The following is a 16746-nucleotide window of genomic DNA, read 5'->3' as shown; positions in this document are numbered from 1 at the left end:
TGTGCAGAACGTTTGCACAAAGTTGCTTAAGTTTCATGACCACAGGGGCTAGTGAAACACACGCAAAGCCTTCTGTATAACGACAGGAAGCCACGCATGACACAATCCTCATCCAGCTTTTGTTTTAACAAGCTGACCCTGAGGCTGTGACGGCTTCAACCGACAGGTGACAGGAGACTTTCTGTGATCGCCTTCTATGAATGTCACTAAATGGTGTGAAAATGGCAGCCAAGCAGCAACAACAGAGCAGCACTGGTGGATTTGTCTACGTTTAATGAGGCAGCTGTTGGGAAGGCGAGGCATTGTTTTGCTCTCATTGGGGATGCACCGAGTAATTTGCAGTAACCAGGGAGATGCCATCCCTTTTCATCCCTTCTCAAATGGCCGCCTGACCGTGGCGGATGCCCAAAATGCCCCGGTACCATTCCTGAGCACATTGTTGGCATTCAGCAGACATGAGGCACCGCTGCTACAAATGTGCCCTCACAGTCTAATAAGGTGTCAAAGAGAAAATAGAAATGTAATTAAAGCAAATACCGCATTAATACAAACTAGAATCATGAGTAAAAGCTGTTGTAATGGAATGTACCTAATTATGTGGGATTTTAGCATTCAAGCCTGATGGGGCAATGAATATTTGAACTGTTCTTTTAACTTCTTTAATTCTGCTGAACAAACCATTGGGGCCTTTATTACTGATGCAGCGCAAAAGAGAATAAACTTTATTTTGAAGAACCACACCAGTGATTTTGCATGTTCTGGTCAATTGACTTCAAATGACTATTATTTCCAATAAGATTATTATTATTACTATTTTGCAAACCATTTATCTGTTTTTTTCAGAAAATGTTTTTCTACCAATACATATAATTGCTGGCTTTATATGAAAATCTATCAGCCAACTCTTGAAGCTTGCACATGTGCAATCCATCAAGTCTGCACTCATATTTTTGACACAGTTACATAAATGTATGAAGGTAATCTTGTGCGAACTAATGCAAAACCGTCTGCATTAATTAACATTCCACTTTCATTGCACGTTGGGGGAATCAGCAAAAACAGATTCAGAAAAAACAACAACCAATAACAACTAAAATCATCAAAATTAAATCAGCCCAAGACAACATACACTGACATTTACTTCCAGATATAAATACAAGACACTGCATTTCCCATAATGCAACTTTATGACACAATTTTGTTCGACCCTTCTTGCCTGGTAATTATTGACATCTTACAAACTCCAAGTTCATAAGTGAGGTCTAAACCCCAGTCTAAGATGAAACTTATTACATCATTATGACATCATCAGGGTTATTTTTTCAGACTTTTTAAAACACAAGTAAAGATAATGTTCTTTTTTTAAAGCTTGATTAACACTTGTTGTGACATGTAATATGTTTGTCATGCAAAACCGCTCCTTCAAACTGCACAATGATACAATAATAATGTAACATGACCTGTAATGTTTTGTATAAAAATGCAGACTTGATGTTTATGGTGACAAATTAAAATCCACTCTCAACATTCTGCTCTTTGATTTTTCAACATTACAGAAATAACTGGAAACCAATAACTGCCTGGAAATGTAAACAAATACAACGGAAAAATCAAAATATGCACAGCACACATTGTGAATGACAAGCCAAGTATGTGACACATGAGTACTATATACGTGATTTATAGTTTTCAAACCCACTGGTGTGATCCTTCAAATTAAGCTCAAGATAAAAAAAAAAAAAAAATAAGAGCTTAATTTTGGGGAAATTAAATGAAAGATACATTTCATAGTAAAATATTGAAAGCATCAAACAAAAATGTGAATTGTGTATGTGCAAGATGGTCATACATTTTAGAAAATGTTGTTTTTCTAACTTTCAAGGTGCTCAAGGTAAAAATGAAAGACAAATAAACATTGTTAGGGTTAGACTATTGAGTGGTCACCATCAGTCAACAAGTGTAAATGAAAACAAAAAATACATATTTTACCAATCGCAACGTTCAAAACTTAACATTGTTGGTGTCTGACTTCCTTTCTTCTGGATAGAATTGCCCATGAAAAGAGAACTGACTGCAACACTGTGGAGACAAATGTAGCACACTTGGAACAAATAAGATAAGGGAGGGCAGACATTTCCTTTACAAAGCACACATTTACACTGCAGGAAAGAGGCTTCCACAGTGGCTGTTATTATAATGAAGTGAATCTGTTATTTCTGGTCATTTTAAATTTGAAAACAAAATGGAAAAGGGAGGACAAATGAGAGACCAAACAGTGAGGAAGAAAGTTGAGGGGAATATCCAAGAAAGGAAGAAGTGGAAGAAATTCCAGACTACAAAACAACATTATTATGACAACAAAGTGGAAAGAGCTGTAAAGACAGAAATTAAAACCCCCAGAGAAATGAAATAACATACTGAATTCACAGATAACAATTGCACCCAACTACAATCAGTCTAGTTTTCACGTATATTAATCCTTTGTAACATTGTCTTTCCGTGGTGAGACAGAAATGAAACTCAGATCTCAACGGCTTAGAATTTAAATTTTTCCTGCAACTTTCAGGCTGCATTCAAGTGCCGCTGAGACAGTTTGAAGTGGACTGTTAAAAAAAGCAGTTAATTTGCATTTTTCTGAACAATAAATAAGCTGCAATTTTTCACTCAGTTTGAAACAGAATTGAACATAAAAATGTGTCCTTCATACAAAGAATAAGCGTTGAAATAAAGTGTTGATTACTTTCCGCTTTGGCTCTTTGTTTTAGGCTGTACTGTAACATAGTGGCTCCCAACCTTTCTTAGTTAGACACACTCTTTGGTTGGCAGGTGAACCACTTCATTTTGAAATAACCCAATAAGGTTAGGGTTTTGTAGCATTTTTGTTGTTGTTGTTGTTGTTGCTTTCTTATCTGAGTAATCATCTTGAGAATGTTCAGATGTAATGTGTAAACCATGAACCACTGCTGCATTGAGAATTTTACAGTACAGAACAAGTTGTAGATTTTGAGGAATACGTTCTCAAAACCAATCACAAAAAATGTAGATTGTTTTTAAACATCATTTCAAATTGTTTATTGTTTAATCTTTCTTTTTTTTGTTTAATGATTTGACTACACATGTCCCTTTAGTTTTGATCTGTTTGTTGCTTTTTTGTTAGTATACCTTGACTTAATGCTAGAATTTATAAATTATTCCTGGACATAAAAAGCATCATCATAATGAAAAGCAGGTTGTGGCGTCCGTGATGTGTATTTTTTCTTTAAAATCACAAAATAATGGTTGACAATCAGGCAGAACTACAAATATAATCTGAATTGCATCATTTCAGTGATCCTGCAGTCCAGTCACACCATTTCACACTCTCCGCTGTGTTCTTAGCTCACAGCGCCCCTTGTGGTCAACACTTGACAATCCTTTCCTAGCCCTGCTTTACCAACTGTTTCCCCCTTAAATCCCTCCTCTCAAATCGCCATGCATTTCACCAAGCAACTCCTTCAGATAAGAATGTACTCTGAGGCACAGAAGAGATGATTTTTACAGTTTACAGTTTACAGTTTCAGCACAGAATTGCATAACTGTCTCTACAGCAGGTGGGATGATAACAGCCGTGATGAGAGGAAGACGGAAAGAAGAAAAACAACCAAGAAGCTTTTGTGCACGTTTCATTGTACTAATGTCTAGTGAGTTAACTTACAGTAAAAATAATTAATTTCTCTGTTTTCTAGTGATGGCACTGTAGCCCCTCAAGGACCCCCGGAGCTTCCAGGAACAGAACCCTGCTCATGAGCCAAGTCACTGCAGTAAAATGTTGGACAGAAACAACACTTATCCAGCCAATTTGAATCTAGTTTTTTGAAGTATCTAAATTACATTTCTGCTCCGTTACAGAGCAGTACGGTAGACATGACAAAAAAGGAAGGGAAGATGGCAAAGAGAGTTTGGAGGGGGTGGACATATCAGATTCATACCCCCCCCCCCACACACACACACCCTCCCCACCACCACCACCACCTCCCTCCCCATATCCCTTTTTTAGTTCATAACTGCCTTGGGTATTAATAATTAATGAGGACAATTCTCTGGCGTCTGGATGAGTCATACTTTCTGCTACTTGGTTTCCCAAAAGCCCAAAAGGTTGGATTAACGGAGAAACAGTAAATCTGAATTTTTAACCCTAAAATGGAACACGCATGAATGTTTGATAGGTGACTAAAAACAGATGGCACTCTGATAACCGCTGACAATAAGGTTGGCATAAAAAGACAAAGAAAAAAAAAAAGCTGAAAAGAAAAGGAAAATAATGATGTTTGGAAATGGATAAAAGAATCTGAAATGATTACCATGAATAAATGCAATATTTGGTCATATCTTTTTCAGAGCATTACATGACATAAACCACAAAAACAGCACATATGCATCTTGAAATGATGTTTTCAAGCTTAAGATGTTTAGTTTGGCATGAAAAGTTGCTTAAACTGAGGCTTGGCTGAAGGCACGTCCACACTGAAGACACCATTTTTAACTCTGTGAGAAGAAGCGTAAATGGTTTCATAAGCAACAGTTTCCAAGCTCCCTCAGCCAGTTTCCTCAAACTAAACAGACTAAGCAATCGTATATTATGCTTGAAGGGCAGCCAGTTTTTGTACATGAACAAAACAAGTACAACATCCTGTCACTTGAACTGTAGTCTGTCTAACACTGAGCTGTCAGACAATCTTGTACTGTGAACAACTCAAAGCGGGGAAATGAGGGATTTGGCAGTTTCAAAGTAAAGCAGCCTAGAAGAAGCCAAGAGGATGGTAACTAAAAGAAATAGGGGGGACACAGTGCAAATAGGTGCCGATTTTAATACCTTGATTTCAACATGATTATACAAGAGAAAATTAACCAATATACAGGAGATTTATGACCGATAGAAAATTGTATTTATTATACTTTCCAAGATACATTCTATTCATTTGTAATGTCAATACACACTCATAATTTTAACTTAACAATACTTTTTAAATAAGGACCGGATAGAGTTAAGTTGATAAAGGAATTTTGAAATAGAACCTGTCTTGACAATATAACCTCAAACTAAATAAATTAAATAAAATTATCTGAAGCCATCATGACTGAGCATTTTTACTAATATTGCACATGGAGTTTTACGATATGACTCTGTCCTGATCTAACAATTTAGAGCCTCAATTGGTAGCTTTCCCTTGTCCTCTGAGATGTCTCCTTTCCCAATCCCAACAATTCCAGAAGCATATCAAGTTTAATGCACATTTATTTTGGTTGCATAATGTTAATAAGAAACCTTTTACAAGATACTGTGGGAGATATAAGAATAAGGAAACGGCTTGAAACTTCACAGACTCTCTCAGGCCTCGGCTCGTCGTGCGACACAATAAAAAGGAAACATCACAGATCACATTTCACAACCCTTCGTCCGGCGGGTCGAGTTCCTCAGTAAACTGAGAGACACAAAAACCCTTGAATCGACTCAACAGTCACTTCTGGTGGCCTGAATTAGCTCTGATGCGTCGTTCTGTCAAGTCCTTTTCACTCTTTGTGTATTATTATTTTTTAAATAATACCAATAACTCTTTAAATAATCCTGCATAGAAAAATAAATTAACTATGTTGTTAAATCTTTTTTTGTTTTTTTTACTACGAATTGAGAGCTGACAAGGGGAGGTGGATCACCGATTGAATCATATTTGCGGTTTGTTTGACAATTGTGGCTTGTAGTCTCTTGATGATGATGCTCCGTCGTACAGTATGAGTGTGTTCTTGTGTAGATGTTTGTCTTTCCTTGTAATTTACAAACCAGTCCCACAGATACAAATAATGTAAGACTTACAAAATAAATTCCAGGTTACGCTTACATGGCAAGCAGCTTTGTAATTTTTTATCCTTTTTTTTTTTCTTTTTTCATTTTTCATTTTTCAGAAACAATGTCCTCTGACAGTGTATGTGCCGTTAGATTTCACCCAAAACATACAGTTACTGTAAGTAGCAATTTTGAAGAGAAACACAACTCCATTCAGAAGACACTATATTTAACATGGCTCTTTACACAAAGAAAACAAGTCATGAAATCATTCCCCAAAAGAGTTTCGCAGTGCCTCCAATTCCCATGAATGGAAAACAGGAGCCGTTTAGCCTCCCGGCAAAGAGCAGGTGTCCTGCTACTGGTGTGTAATCCAGACAAGATGGCAGAGAGTCTGCAGCCGACTCCAGAGAGCATCCCCAAGAACAAACAGACATCCCCACAAATGATACAAAAATCAAATGAAAGCAAAGTAGCATCCATTGAGTCACTGATTCTGTTAATCTCATCCGAGAATACCGATTTTGGATACTTCCCAGAACAAAGGAACAACCAACACTCACTCCTTTTTTCTTTTTTCTCTTTTTTTTTTTTTTAAACAGGGGCTGAAGACGGCGAGGTATATTCTCAAGCACTGTTTTCAAGACCCTTTGATTTGGTTGGAAAAACAAAAGGAAGAGAAAAAGAACAACAAGAACGACAAAAAAATAAGAAGATAAGTACCCATTTCAATAGCAGCAAAAATACTACGACTGTCTGGTTGCTTTTTAGGGTGTCCTGTGGTGTGTTTGCGGGACTCATACGTGTAGTGGCATGGATAATCCAAAAGGTCTTTCCTTGTGAAATACATCCACGCTGATTCTAGCAATAGCTTTGTAGTGTGGAGCCATTTTGTCCATCTCTGCATTGGTCATTAAGGATTTCCAGAAGGCACTTTTTGCTGCATGTGTGTATTGTGTGTGTGTGTGTGGCTGCAGAGAGAGAGAGAGAGAGAGAGAGATGAAGATAGAGGGCGAGATAACTGGGAGTTGAATGATGTATGCGTGCGTGTGTGTGTGTGCGTGCGTGTGCGTGTGTGTGTGTGCGTGTGTGTGTGTGTGTGCGTGTGTGTGTGGCTATAGAGGGGGATAAAGAATCAGAGAAAGGCAGATGTGTTTGGCTGTCTGTCTGTCTGCCTGTCTGTGTGTCTGACTTCCTTGTGTATCATGTGTGTAATTGATGCACAAAATCAAACACAACAATCCCTACATTTTACTCAGTGCAGTCTGCTCCTCGAGCACCTGCAGGTAATCAGGCGTTCCCTGGAGCTTGGCTTTCAACTCGTAATACTCACTTTTCCTCTGCTCCACCACGATCTTACTGTGGTTCCCGCCTATCAGCGACGACTTCTTCATCTTTTTGTCCAAGGTTTTCTCTGGGTAGCGAATTTCATACCCGCCCATCCCTATACTGTTGAAATCTCTTCCTCTGTCCAGGAAGTTGTGGATGAACATGCTGGGCTCTCGGTTGGGGAGAAACTCCTCAAGTTCATCGATGGTACTGAGGCGTTTGTTGCGCTCCAGGGTGGAAAGTGAGTCTTTATCCTTGTCGGCGCTGTTCCGGAGGATGATCTTCTGCCTTTGCGAGTCTGCAAACTTGAAGCCAGCGTCCATGTCTGAGGAGCGTCCCATCCCGCAGGTGTGGCTCTTGCCAATGTGCTCGATGGTCTGGGGGATGAATGTCTCGCCTCCCAAGTCGTCTCCAGGGATGGAGCCTTTTTTGCCAGATTTGTGGCTGTGGCGGCGAAGCTGCAACGACATGGAGCCACACTCCTGGTTCCCGAGCCCCTCCTGCCTTCCCACGGGTTTTTTATTCCGCCTCAGGACAAAGACTAAAAGGCAGAAGGCCACAAACACAGTAAGGATCAGCACTACGAGGATGCTAAGGATCATAATTGAAAGAGGCACAGGTCCGCCCGGTGGTGCTTTGCCGACTCCGGCAGGCGACACTGAGGTCAAAATGGGGGTGGCGCTCGTCTGAACAAATGGCGGCCTCGCGAGCCTCGGACACAGGATCTCATTTTTTAAGAGGCGCAGCTCAATGTTGGAGAACTGCACAGGGGAGGCACATTTCACCTCTTTGGCAGCCACTCCATCACTTAGCTTCTGTAGCCAGAGTTTGAGGGCGACCAGATCGCAGGAACACTCCCACGGGTTCCCTTCCAGGTCTATCTGGGTCAATGACCGCAGCTGGTCCAAGACACCGCTCACAGGCAGGGTCATAAAGTGGTTGTTTTTCAGATTTAGTCTAGCTAAAGAGACACCCGCAAAAACGTAGGCGGGGAGACTCCGCAGAACGTTGTTGTTGAGATACAGGAGTTGGAGGTTCGGCATGGAGTCAAACGTGCCCGCTAAGATTTCCTTTATGGCATTGTATTCCAAATACAGGTACTGCAGGTTTGAGAGGCCCAAAAACATTTCTGGGTGTAACTGTTCAAGTTGGTTTCCGTTCAAATACAGTCTCCTCAGATTAGTGAGGTTAGCAAACACACCTTTCTGCACTGTGACAATTTGATTGCTGCCAAGATGAAGTAAATCTAAACCCTCAAACCCCTGGAAATCAATCGGGCTGATGTCGCGGATGTAATTCCCACTCAGGTGAAGTTTCTTGGCGTTTGGGGGTTTGGGAATGAGATCGGCTAGATTTTTAATATTCCTCTCTTGACAACTGACACTAATGCCGAAGTCAGAAGGGTGGGCTTTACAGCTGCACGGCTGTGGACACAACAACGGAGGGGTCCGTGTCTGGAAGGAAACAATCTGGCTATTTCTTCCAAAAGGGGGTAAACCAGCCACAATACCATTACCGTAAATTTTAGATGAGTCAGTGGTTTTTGGCGCTTTCGTGGCAAGAGGAGCCACAGTGGTTGGGGACATTTTGGAGGGAAACTGCCCATTATCAGGCAGTGCGGGCGGCATCCTGACATCGAAATCACTTCCTGTTCCCATGGGACAAAGCTCCTGTTTGTTAGTTTCTTTCAGGAGCCTCCCGTACAAGTCACTCGGTGTTTCACATATGGCCTCGCCGATAAAAATATTATAGGGCATGTTTTCAAGCCATGCCTTGAGAGGTGCTAAATCACAGGTACAATTCCAGGGGTTGTCATCCAACTGTAGCTCTACAATGCGCCCGATGTGCTCCAGAACCCCCAAATATGGAAGCTTCTGGATCCTGTTCCCCCTTATATCCAGGTGCGTGAGCGAGGCAAAGCGAAATATGTTGTCAGGAAGTGCCTGTATGAGGTTATCATTCAGGATCAACACTTTTAGCTTGTGAAGTTTGTTAAATGCTCCCTTTTCGATGTATTTAATCAAGTTGTAGTCAGCCTGGAGGTATTCCAAGTTTTCTATCCCTTGAAAAGTGTCTGCTCGTAGCACCTTTAACTCGTTATTGTTCAGATGCAGCTGTTTCAATGCGCTCATCCCCATGAATGCACCACCTTCGATGTTCTGCAATTTATTGTTCCCCAGCTGCAGTGACACTGCGTGGGTGAAGTTGAGGAACGAGTTTGGGTAGAGTATGATTAAGAAGTTGTTCTGGAAGTTCATGTGGTACAGAGACGAGGCCGGGGGGATGAGCTGCGTGGGTCGATAGACGGTGATCTTCTCGCAATTGACGTACAGCACGTTTTCCACCGACATGCAGGAGCAGGCGCTGCAGGTCTCGGCCATTAAGTCCGAGGCGGACGGGTCTACCATCGGGGGTCCGTCCGACATGGAGGGGGAGGAGAGGGAGGAGGAGAGGGAGCCGGAGATGGAAGAAGAAAAGGCTGCCAGCAGGAGTACGAGCAGCATCTCGCCGGTTAGAAATCCTCCCCCAGAAAACCATTTAGTAACCTTTGGAGAGGAAAAAAAGAGAGAGGTGCATGCACAGTCACACACACAGACACACATGTACATACGAGACCAGAGAAGCATGTGTGCACACAAACACACAGAAAGCAAACCATCAAAATGCATATTGTAGATTGATTATACTGTAATTACAATATTTCATCAATTTTGGCATGCTTTTTAATAAAAGACACGAGATATATTATTCTGATATTTTACTGTATACACAGCGTACTACAATATCTACCGTAGTGATGCACATTTCCAGTTATTGCACTTTTTCATTGGAATCATTTGAGTGAGAGGCTTTGGCATTGACACTGCTTCTCCCTCATCCCTGGACGACACAAATGTTTAATGCAGATTATTCGGTCCTGCAGGAAAAGTACCACATTTTCTCGAAATTAACCAAACTCATGAACTGCTGCACATCTATGCATCTTATTCTGACATCCAAAGCATGAAGCATTGTCTTGAAAATATTGAAGAACCGCAGCCGTACCCCCCCCCCCCACCCCCCGTGCAGATTCAACAAAATCAAAGTCAAACGACTGCAGTTGTGTTTTTCATGGGGATCTCAGCTGAAGCCGACAACAGTGCCACTGAGCTGCACATTCAGGTTATTTAGCAAAGCAACTGTGGGAGAAAAAGGAAGAGGAAGAATTGGGTCTGTGCCCATCGCTGACATATTGAGAGGTTTTAAGCAGCACCCATATATCACCCGGAGAACCATTTTTCTACCTTTAACACCAAATAGAGGAAGATATTAAAATGTTGGTAGACTAATGGCTTTTTTTTATTTTTTTAAATCAGGTCATTTAAAATGAACACAGGTGGAATTTAAATAAAGTAGACTTACCCAAAGCTGAGGTGGTAATGAATGCGGCTCCCTCTGGAGACACGGGGCAGCATTGGTGAGACATGGATGGAGATGTGCGCAAACAGTCCTCCCAGCTGAAGTAGAATGCAGGCAGTTATAGGGCGCAACAAGGTTTCTTCAGCGCCTATATCCCCATGCAGGCTCCTGTAGATCAACACGAGCCAAGCAAACTGGAAGGGGGGGGTGCGGTGGAGATGGAGAAACAGAGGAAGGAGGAGGAGGAGGAGGGGGGGGTCCGATTTCACCCGATGCGTCTCTTACTGACGGGCTCCTCTTGCTTGGAAAAATCACCCCTCTGGTCGTTCGGTCCCCAAGGTGGCTGTCCTACCTCCATGAGAGAGCATTCATTTGGGCGCAGTAGAGATCGAGAGAGAGACTGGGAGAAAGAGGCAGAGATAGGGGAAGGACGGGGAGATAGAGGGAGAAAGGGAGAGGCAGACAGCTTTCAGAGATCTTGACGGCGCGTCCGGCGACTCCAAGGCGTGAAAAAAGGCGCAAGGCGGACGGTGATGCGGTGAAATGAGTCCGTCATTCTTGGAGTTTTTTATTTGATGGGAAACTGGATGAGGAAGAAGAGCAAAGGAGTGGAAAAGAGAAAATGGGGGAGAGAGTGTGGCCAGCGCTGTGCGCCTGGCTTCAGCTCGGCTCAGCAACCCCCAACGATCCAATAAATAAATACTGGTTTGTTTCGAGCGAAGTTGCGCACCGGGATAATGCTTCAGAGGGCAAAAGCTGCCAAAACGCTCCCATCAGGATATCACTTTACTGTTTCCCATCCAGGCATCATAAATCCAGTCCTTGTGCAAAACAGTTCTTTTCTCTTCAGTTTGTTTGCAGGCAGAGGAGATTATTTCAGTCTCATCAAACGGGAGGGAATTTAAGAAAGGACGGATGTAAAATGAAGGGCTGTGGCGATATTGAAGCTCCTTTCCCGGATTAAAAGAAAAAAAAAAAAAAAAAGCGGCGAGAAACAAGAGAGACTAGTCAGGACAACAGAAACCGGTGCGTAAAAATGAATAATGCAGTTATTCAGCCTTTAGTCCGCTGTGGTGCAAGTGAGGAGCTGGAAAGTCCGCGTTTTCTCTCGCTTCCATCCAGAGAAAATGCCATCGAAATAAACTTGATGAGTGAATGTGAGGATTTTTAAAACGTCCCCCTAAAAGAAAACAAATATCCAGGTCGAAGTAACGGAGGGGAGTCAAACAGGAGGAAACCAAGCTTGTGTTCCCCCCTCCTGTAAAGACAGAACAGTATCCGTGTCAGGCGCATAAGTATGCTGGCTCTTTCTGCAGCCGCATTCACTGAGCTTCCTACACGACTAAAAGAGGAGAATGCAGAGATGTCGAGAGAGAGAAGGGGGAGGGAGGGAGGTGAGAGAGAGAGAGAGAGGGGAGGAGGAGGAGGAGGAGTGGGGGGGGGATCTCTCGCGTTGGAAAAAAAAAATAAACTTCAGACCTTGAAACAGATCCATTATGTGGCGCGCACACCTATACGTCTGCATGTCTTCCTTCTGTATTATGACCTCTGAAATATTATTTTTACTATCATTTTAATTTGAACACAAGAAGGCTCTCACCTGTTTTAGTCCTACTCCTGTGTAACCTCCACGGGGATCAAGATCAAAGCTGATGAAAACCGAGGAGGGGAGTGTGTGTGTGTGTGTGTGTGTGTGTGTGTGTGTGTGTGTGTGTGTGTGTGTGTGTGTGTGTGTGTGTGTGTGTGTGTGTGTGTGTGTGTGTGTGTGTTTGGGTGGACTTGGTGGTGGGGGTAATTTAAAAAAAAAAGCTTTACCTGCCAAATCGTTGCATTGGGTTTGACTTGGTCGACGCGGCCCGATCGAGCGCGTCTCCGTGGTCCGATTGGAGGGAGAGGGAGAGAGAGAGAGAGAGAGAGAGAGAGAGAGAGAGAGAGAGAGAGAGAGAGAGAGAATCTGTGTGTGCTTAAAATCGGGAACGGGAGCGCGCCTGTGAGCGGCATTTTAAATAGAGGAAAGAAGGAGAGGGAGTTATTATTCAAGAGTGCTGCAGTTAGACGAGCTGCAAAAGGAAAAACCGAAGAAGGAGGTGGGGGATCAGTCAATCAGAGGCTTGTGCGGCTCACGCGGTTCCACTCATTTTGTGTGTGTTTGCAGGAGAGAAGGGAGCGGAGCGGAGCGGAGAGATGGATGGAGCGGAGGAGAGGAGGAGCAGTGGAGGAGGAGGAGAGGACCGCCTTAAGGTACAGCAACACCACTACTTCTAATAATCTCATCTCTCCAACTGTAGCCTGTCAAATATCTGCTTTGAATAATCGTCAAGATATATATGGAAATATTATCTATCTATCTATGAACCCTCTGCATGCGAGATGAGTCCCGGGCTGAGTGTAGTGGCAGCATGGCGCAGTGCCCGCGCTCTTGTCCATACAGCTGACACTTTTGGGAGAAAAGGGAGTCGGACCTGAAACCTGACAGTGTTCGGCCTCACCGGAAGCCTCACCTCTGGTTTCCTCTTGCAACAGGTGGCGGAGCCAAGTGACGCACAAATAAAACCAGGGTTGGAGAAAGGCAAGACGGGAAGTATGGATTTCATCCGCCCAGCCCCGCAGTGTGGCTGGATTTGTTTAAATATGGTGATGATGATGATGGTTATGATGCAACAGCGAGGGTGAATCATATATTGTTAGAATATATGATAGGAATGTTGCTTAAATAGAAATATATATATTTTTGGGGATTATGCTCCACATAATTTCAAAATAAAATGTACAATTATTGCTTATTGTCATAATTTAGTTGTTAATTGAGGACTTTTGTGCCTAAAATCTAGACGTTTAAGTGTCTTCGCTCATCAGCACTGTAACATTCAGCACTGTATGATTTACAACTTTATGTAATAATGCCTGACTATGAATTGTATAATTCTCAACACCAAATACCAACAAATAGGTTATCAACTCTTGAGTCAACACCCAAAACAAAATGTTTAAGTTCCTACTTTGAATACAGTCATTGTAATTTGTAACAAGATCTTATTATGCAGTAAACCGAAGAACAAATTGAATATACAGGTGATAGCAGTTTTCAGGACATTTTTCAATGACGTTTGGTGCATCGCAGGTGTGTATTGTTAATATTTCCAAATTATGCTTTTCTGCGCTTGTTGGTATCCATTTCAGAGATAACATTTGACAATACTTAAGATCCACTTACTGCCTTATTCTGCAGCTTTCAACCAATTGTTTTGTCAAATGGCAACGTCTGAGGTGAAAACGAGCGTCGCTGCCTAACGGCCTACAACGAGCCTTCAAAAACGTGTCAGTGCATAATCATAACATGGAAGAAATAGTTGTAAATATGTGTTGATAAACGTCACATCACGTGCTAATAAAGAGTGTTTTTAGAACAGAGAATGCACATATTCAGCCGTTCACTGTCTTGCATCATGTGTTTTGATGTGATTTCTTTATCTGTAAAGGTAAATACTTTGGTAACTTTTACAGTAAAAAAATATATATATTTGTGTCCTGGAAGGAGCATAATTGAATGAAATACATTGTCTTAAACTGAAACCACATTCATTCAATGTTTAAGAAATATATTAAGTCGGACAATAAGCCGTTGTACAAATGAGTATACACACGAAGGGTTTTAGACATGTCTGAAAAGTGAATTGCATTTGTGCTGCTCTGACAGTCCTTTGATACAATCCCCTCCACTCCACAAAGTCAGATGGTAATTAGGGACATTTTATGGTCTCAATTATTTCCCCCTCTCCAGTTACTGGTTCACATCAATGTCTCCAAACTGGGGTGTGGTTGAGTTCCTATAAACCACCTCCAAAGCAGCCTACGTGTGAACAGCAAACCGAGCGCTCCTCCTCGGTGTGTGTGTGCAGATTAATACACGGGACTGCAAATGTGTGCTGATATTTGACAGTCTTGGACATGTTCCTACTCTGGCTGTGAGTGGCCTGAGGGAAGCAGGCCTATACAAGAGAATGAGCCAGACAGTTGGCAAAGCCCCTGCTTCCGTCTCAGCTGTCGTTGGTAGTCTGGCCATGTGGCCGAGACGCTGCTTCCTGTGTCCAAACGCTGGAAAAACCTTGAATCTCGTGTGCTCTAATCCCATTTCTTGGATTACCATAAAGCATTTTATGATGTCTTTTAAAGGGATCTGTGTGCCGCCCCACTCTTTTGCTCTTGTTTTGTCCCTCACAGCTCTGTGACTGCTGGGAATGTCTCCTCCGCTGCGGAATTTAGTGTTTGATGTGTCGCCCTCATCTGGACTAAAAAGTAACTGCACCCCATTCATAAATAGGCAGGTAATGCTGCTCAGGTGAGGCTTGTTTTCTCCTCATTCTGATAATGTTCCATGGACGTTCTCGCTCTCTGACCACCGGCTTTGGCCTGTTTGTATCACAGTTACCAGTTATCCTGCATCCTGCCAGCAGCAGCACTGATGCAAAACTGTTAGCAAAATACCATTTTCACACTCCTTTTTTTTTTTCATATTAGCCCCATGAAAGGGGAGATTTTCTCTCCTTTGTCTTTCCTTTCACCGATATTTTAATAGTGGCAAAAGTGGGAGTTTCATAATAATACAAGCAGTGTTTCTAAATCCGATTTACTCCCAAGGTAAAAAATCCGGACTGTAAATTGTAAGGATTAAATGTAAAACTTGTACAGTAATGAAGTGATATGCGGTAATGGAAAAGCACGGGGCACACTGGGAAGAAGGTCGCCTCGACAATCTGTCACGCTGCTCTAAATCTAGTCTCAAGACAAGACACGTCATCAGCAGAAAGAGAGGCCTGCAGTCTTTCACTCTGGGACCCCGTCTGCAGTTTATGAAAGTCTAATGTAAGCAGTAAAAAAAGGGCAGATCATAAAGCAGTGTTAAGATCACCAGGTTTTTACTGCTCAGACCTTTAATCTAACATAGGCAGCAGCGGTGCAGCGAGAGCAAAGATATGTGATGTCCGTCCGGAGTGGAAGCACAGGTGAGAATAGTCTCTGACTACTGACTCGTACTGATGGAGAAATATCCAGATCTCTCTCTCACTTAAGTAACAGCAGTAAAAGCAAGAAATACTCTGTTACCAGCAAAAGTGACCATATTTGGACGAGCTGGGGAGGAGCCAGCGGTGGATCTGACCGATCTGATTGGAAATCCCGCCGATACTAAACCCCGGCCATCGAGAGCTGTAACCTGACTGCACCACAGGCCTGTCAATCAAACAGACACACCCCAAAAAACTATTCTTTTAAGGATTATTTTCTAATGAATGAGGGATTATTTTCAGATGGACCTCCAGAAAACTAATAAGAAGGAGTGACTAGCTAACAACACTGAAATTACTCACTGACTCAGAGAAGTTGAACGGGAGTCTGTGGAGCCGGAGGCTTTTGGGAGCCGACCTCTAACATCCCTTTTTATATACAGCCAACGATCTGTCCTCAGTTATTTGTATTCATTACATATCTGGTGTACCACTTTAAGTAGTAAATGTACTTAACTACTAACCCCTTCTGGCAATAAGATGGTGATCATATACTGCAAATAGAATGTCCAGTCCTGTTGTTCTACATATTCAGAAATGAATCACAAACATGTTTTTTATATTGTTTATTTTAGGTTTCCTACAACAGTAGTTTCTGTAGCTTTTTTTTTTTTTTTTTAGAAAGTATGCTTCAACAAGAGCAAATAATGTCACACTTCATCCTTGTCCTTGTTGCTTAGTTTTGTCATATCAGTTTCTTCCTGTCCCTTTTAGTATGGAGTTGTTTAGTTTTGTCAACCTGTCTTTTCCTCGTCCTCTGTCTGTCTCGCCTTTTCCCTTTGGTACCTCTGTGCGTGAATCTGCTTGCCTGGCTTTTGGACTCTGGACTGTCTTTTGACTGAGTGTCTTCTGCTTATTATTTTCTGCACCTTCTTCATTAAAGATTTTTGTTTCTGATGTTTGTGTTTCTGGTTGAGCATTTGAGTCCCAAATTCTGACAAACGAGTCAAATAATGTATTTGTTGAAGTATATGTGTTGTATTTTTAGCTGTGGTTTAATACGTTTAGGGCTCTGCTGCAGTAATGTTCTGTAACTTCAGAGGTTATTACTGCAGTTGCTATTTTCATATAAAAAGGTTAAATAACATACAGTTCAATATCAATTCCAAAGAACTTCAGATTATTATCGGATGA

At 42.1% G+C, this 16746-nt stretch overlaps 1 protein-coding gene and 1 long non-coding RNA gene across 5 annotated transcripts in view; one reads left to right on the top strand and one right to left on the bottom strand.

The window, feature by feature from the left end:
- Positions 1-11879, bottom strand: part of slitrk4 (SLIT and NTRK-like family, member 4) — a 39280-nt gene extending 27401 nt beyond the window's left edge. The window contains exons 1-3 of one of the 4 annotated variants that reach the window (XM_069707702.1): positions 10553-11879; positions 7155-9696; positions 4828-6792 (exon numbers count right to left, since the gene is read on the bottom strand). In XM_069707702.1, the coding sequence (XP_069563803.1) occupies positions 6683-6792; positions 7155-9654 (2610 nt within the window). In that variant the 5' untranslated portion in view covers positions 9655-9696; positions 10553-11879 and the 3' untranslated portion in view covers positions 4828-6682. Of the gene's footprint in view, positions 1-4827; positions 9697-10552 lie in introns of those variants that run through there. The other 3 variants (XM_069707704.1, XM_069707701.1, XM_069707703.1) reach the window with 3 other exon arrangements.
- Positions 11880-12569: 690 nt separating this feature from the next.
- On the top strand, positions 12570-16509 carry LOC138626208 (uncharacterized). Its single transcript, XR_011311280.1, has 2 exons — positions 12570-12790; positions 13073-16509. It is a non-coding gene; the product is annotated as an uncharacterized lncRNA (long non-coding RNA).
- Positions 16510-16746: the final 237 nt, after the last annotated feature.

The sequence above is a fragment of the Brachyistius frenatus genome, unplaced genomic scaffold, assembly GCF_029030835.1.
Source record: "Brachyistius frenatus isolate BFR_SWC_R1_liver_20210118 unplaced genomic scaffold, ASM2903083v1 Contig_71, whole genome shotgun sequence".
Lineage (NCBI taxonomy): Eukaryota > Metazoa > Chordata > Actinopteri > Embiotocidae > Brachyistius > Brachyistius frenatus.
The sequence above is the reverse complement of the archived record's forward strand: the minus strand, read 5'-3'. Positions and strand labels throughout refer to the sequence as shown.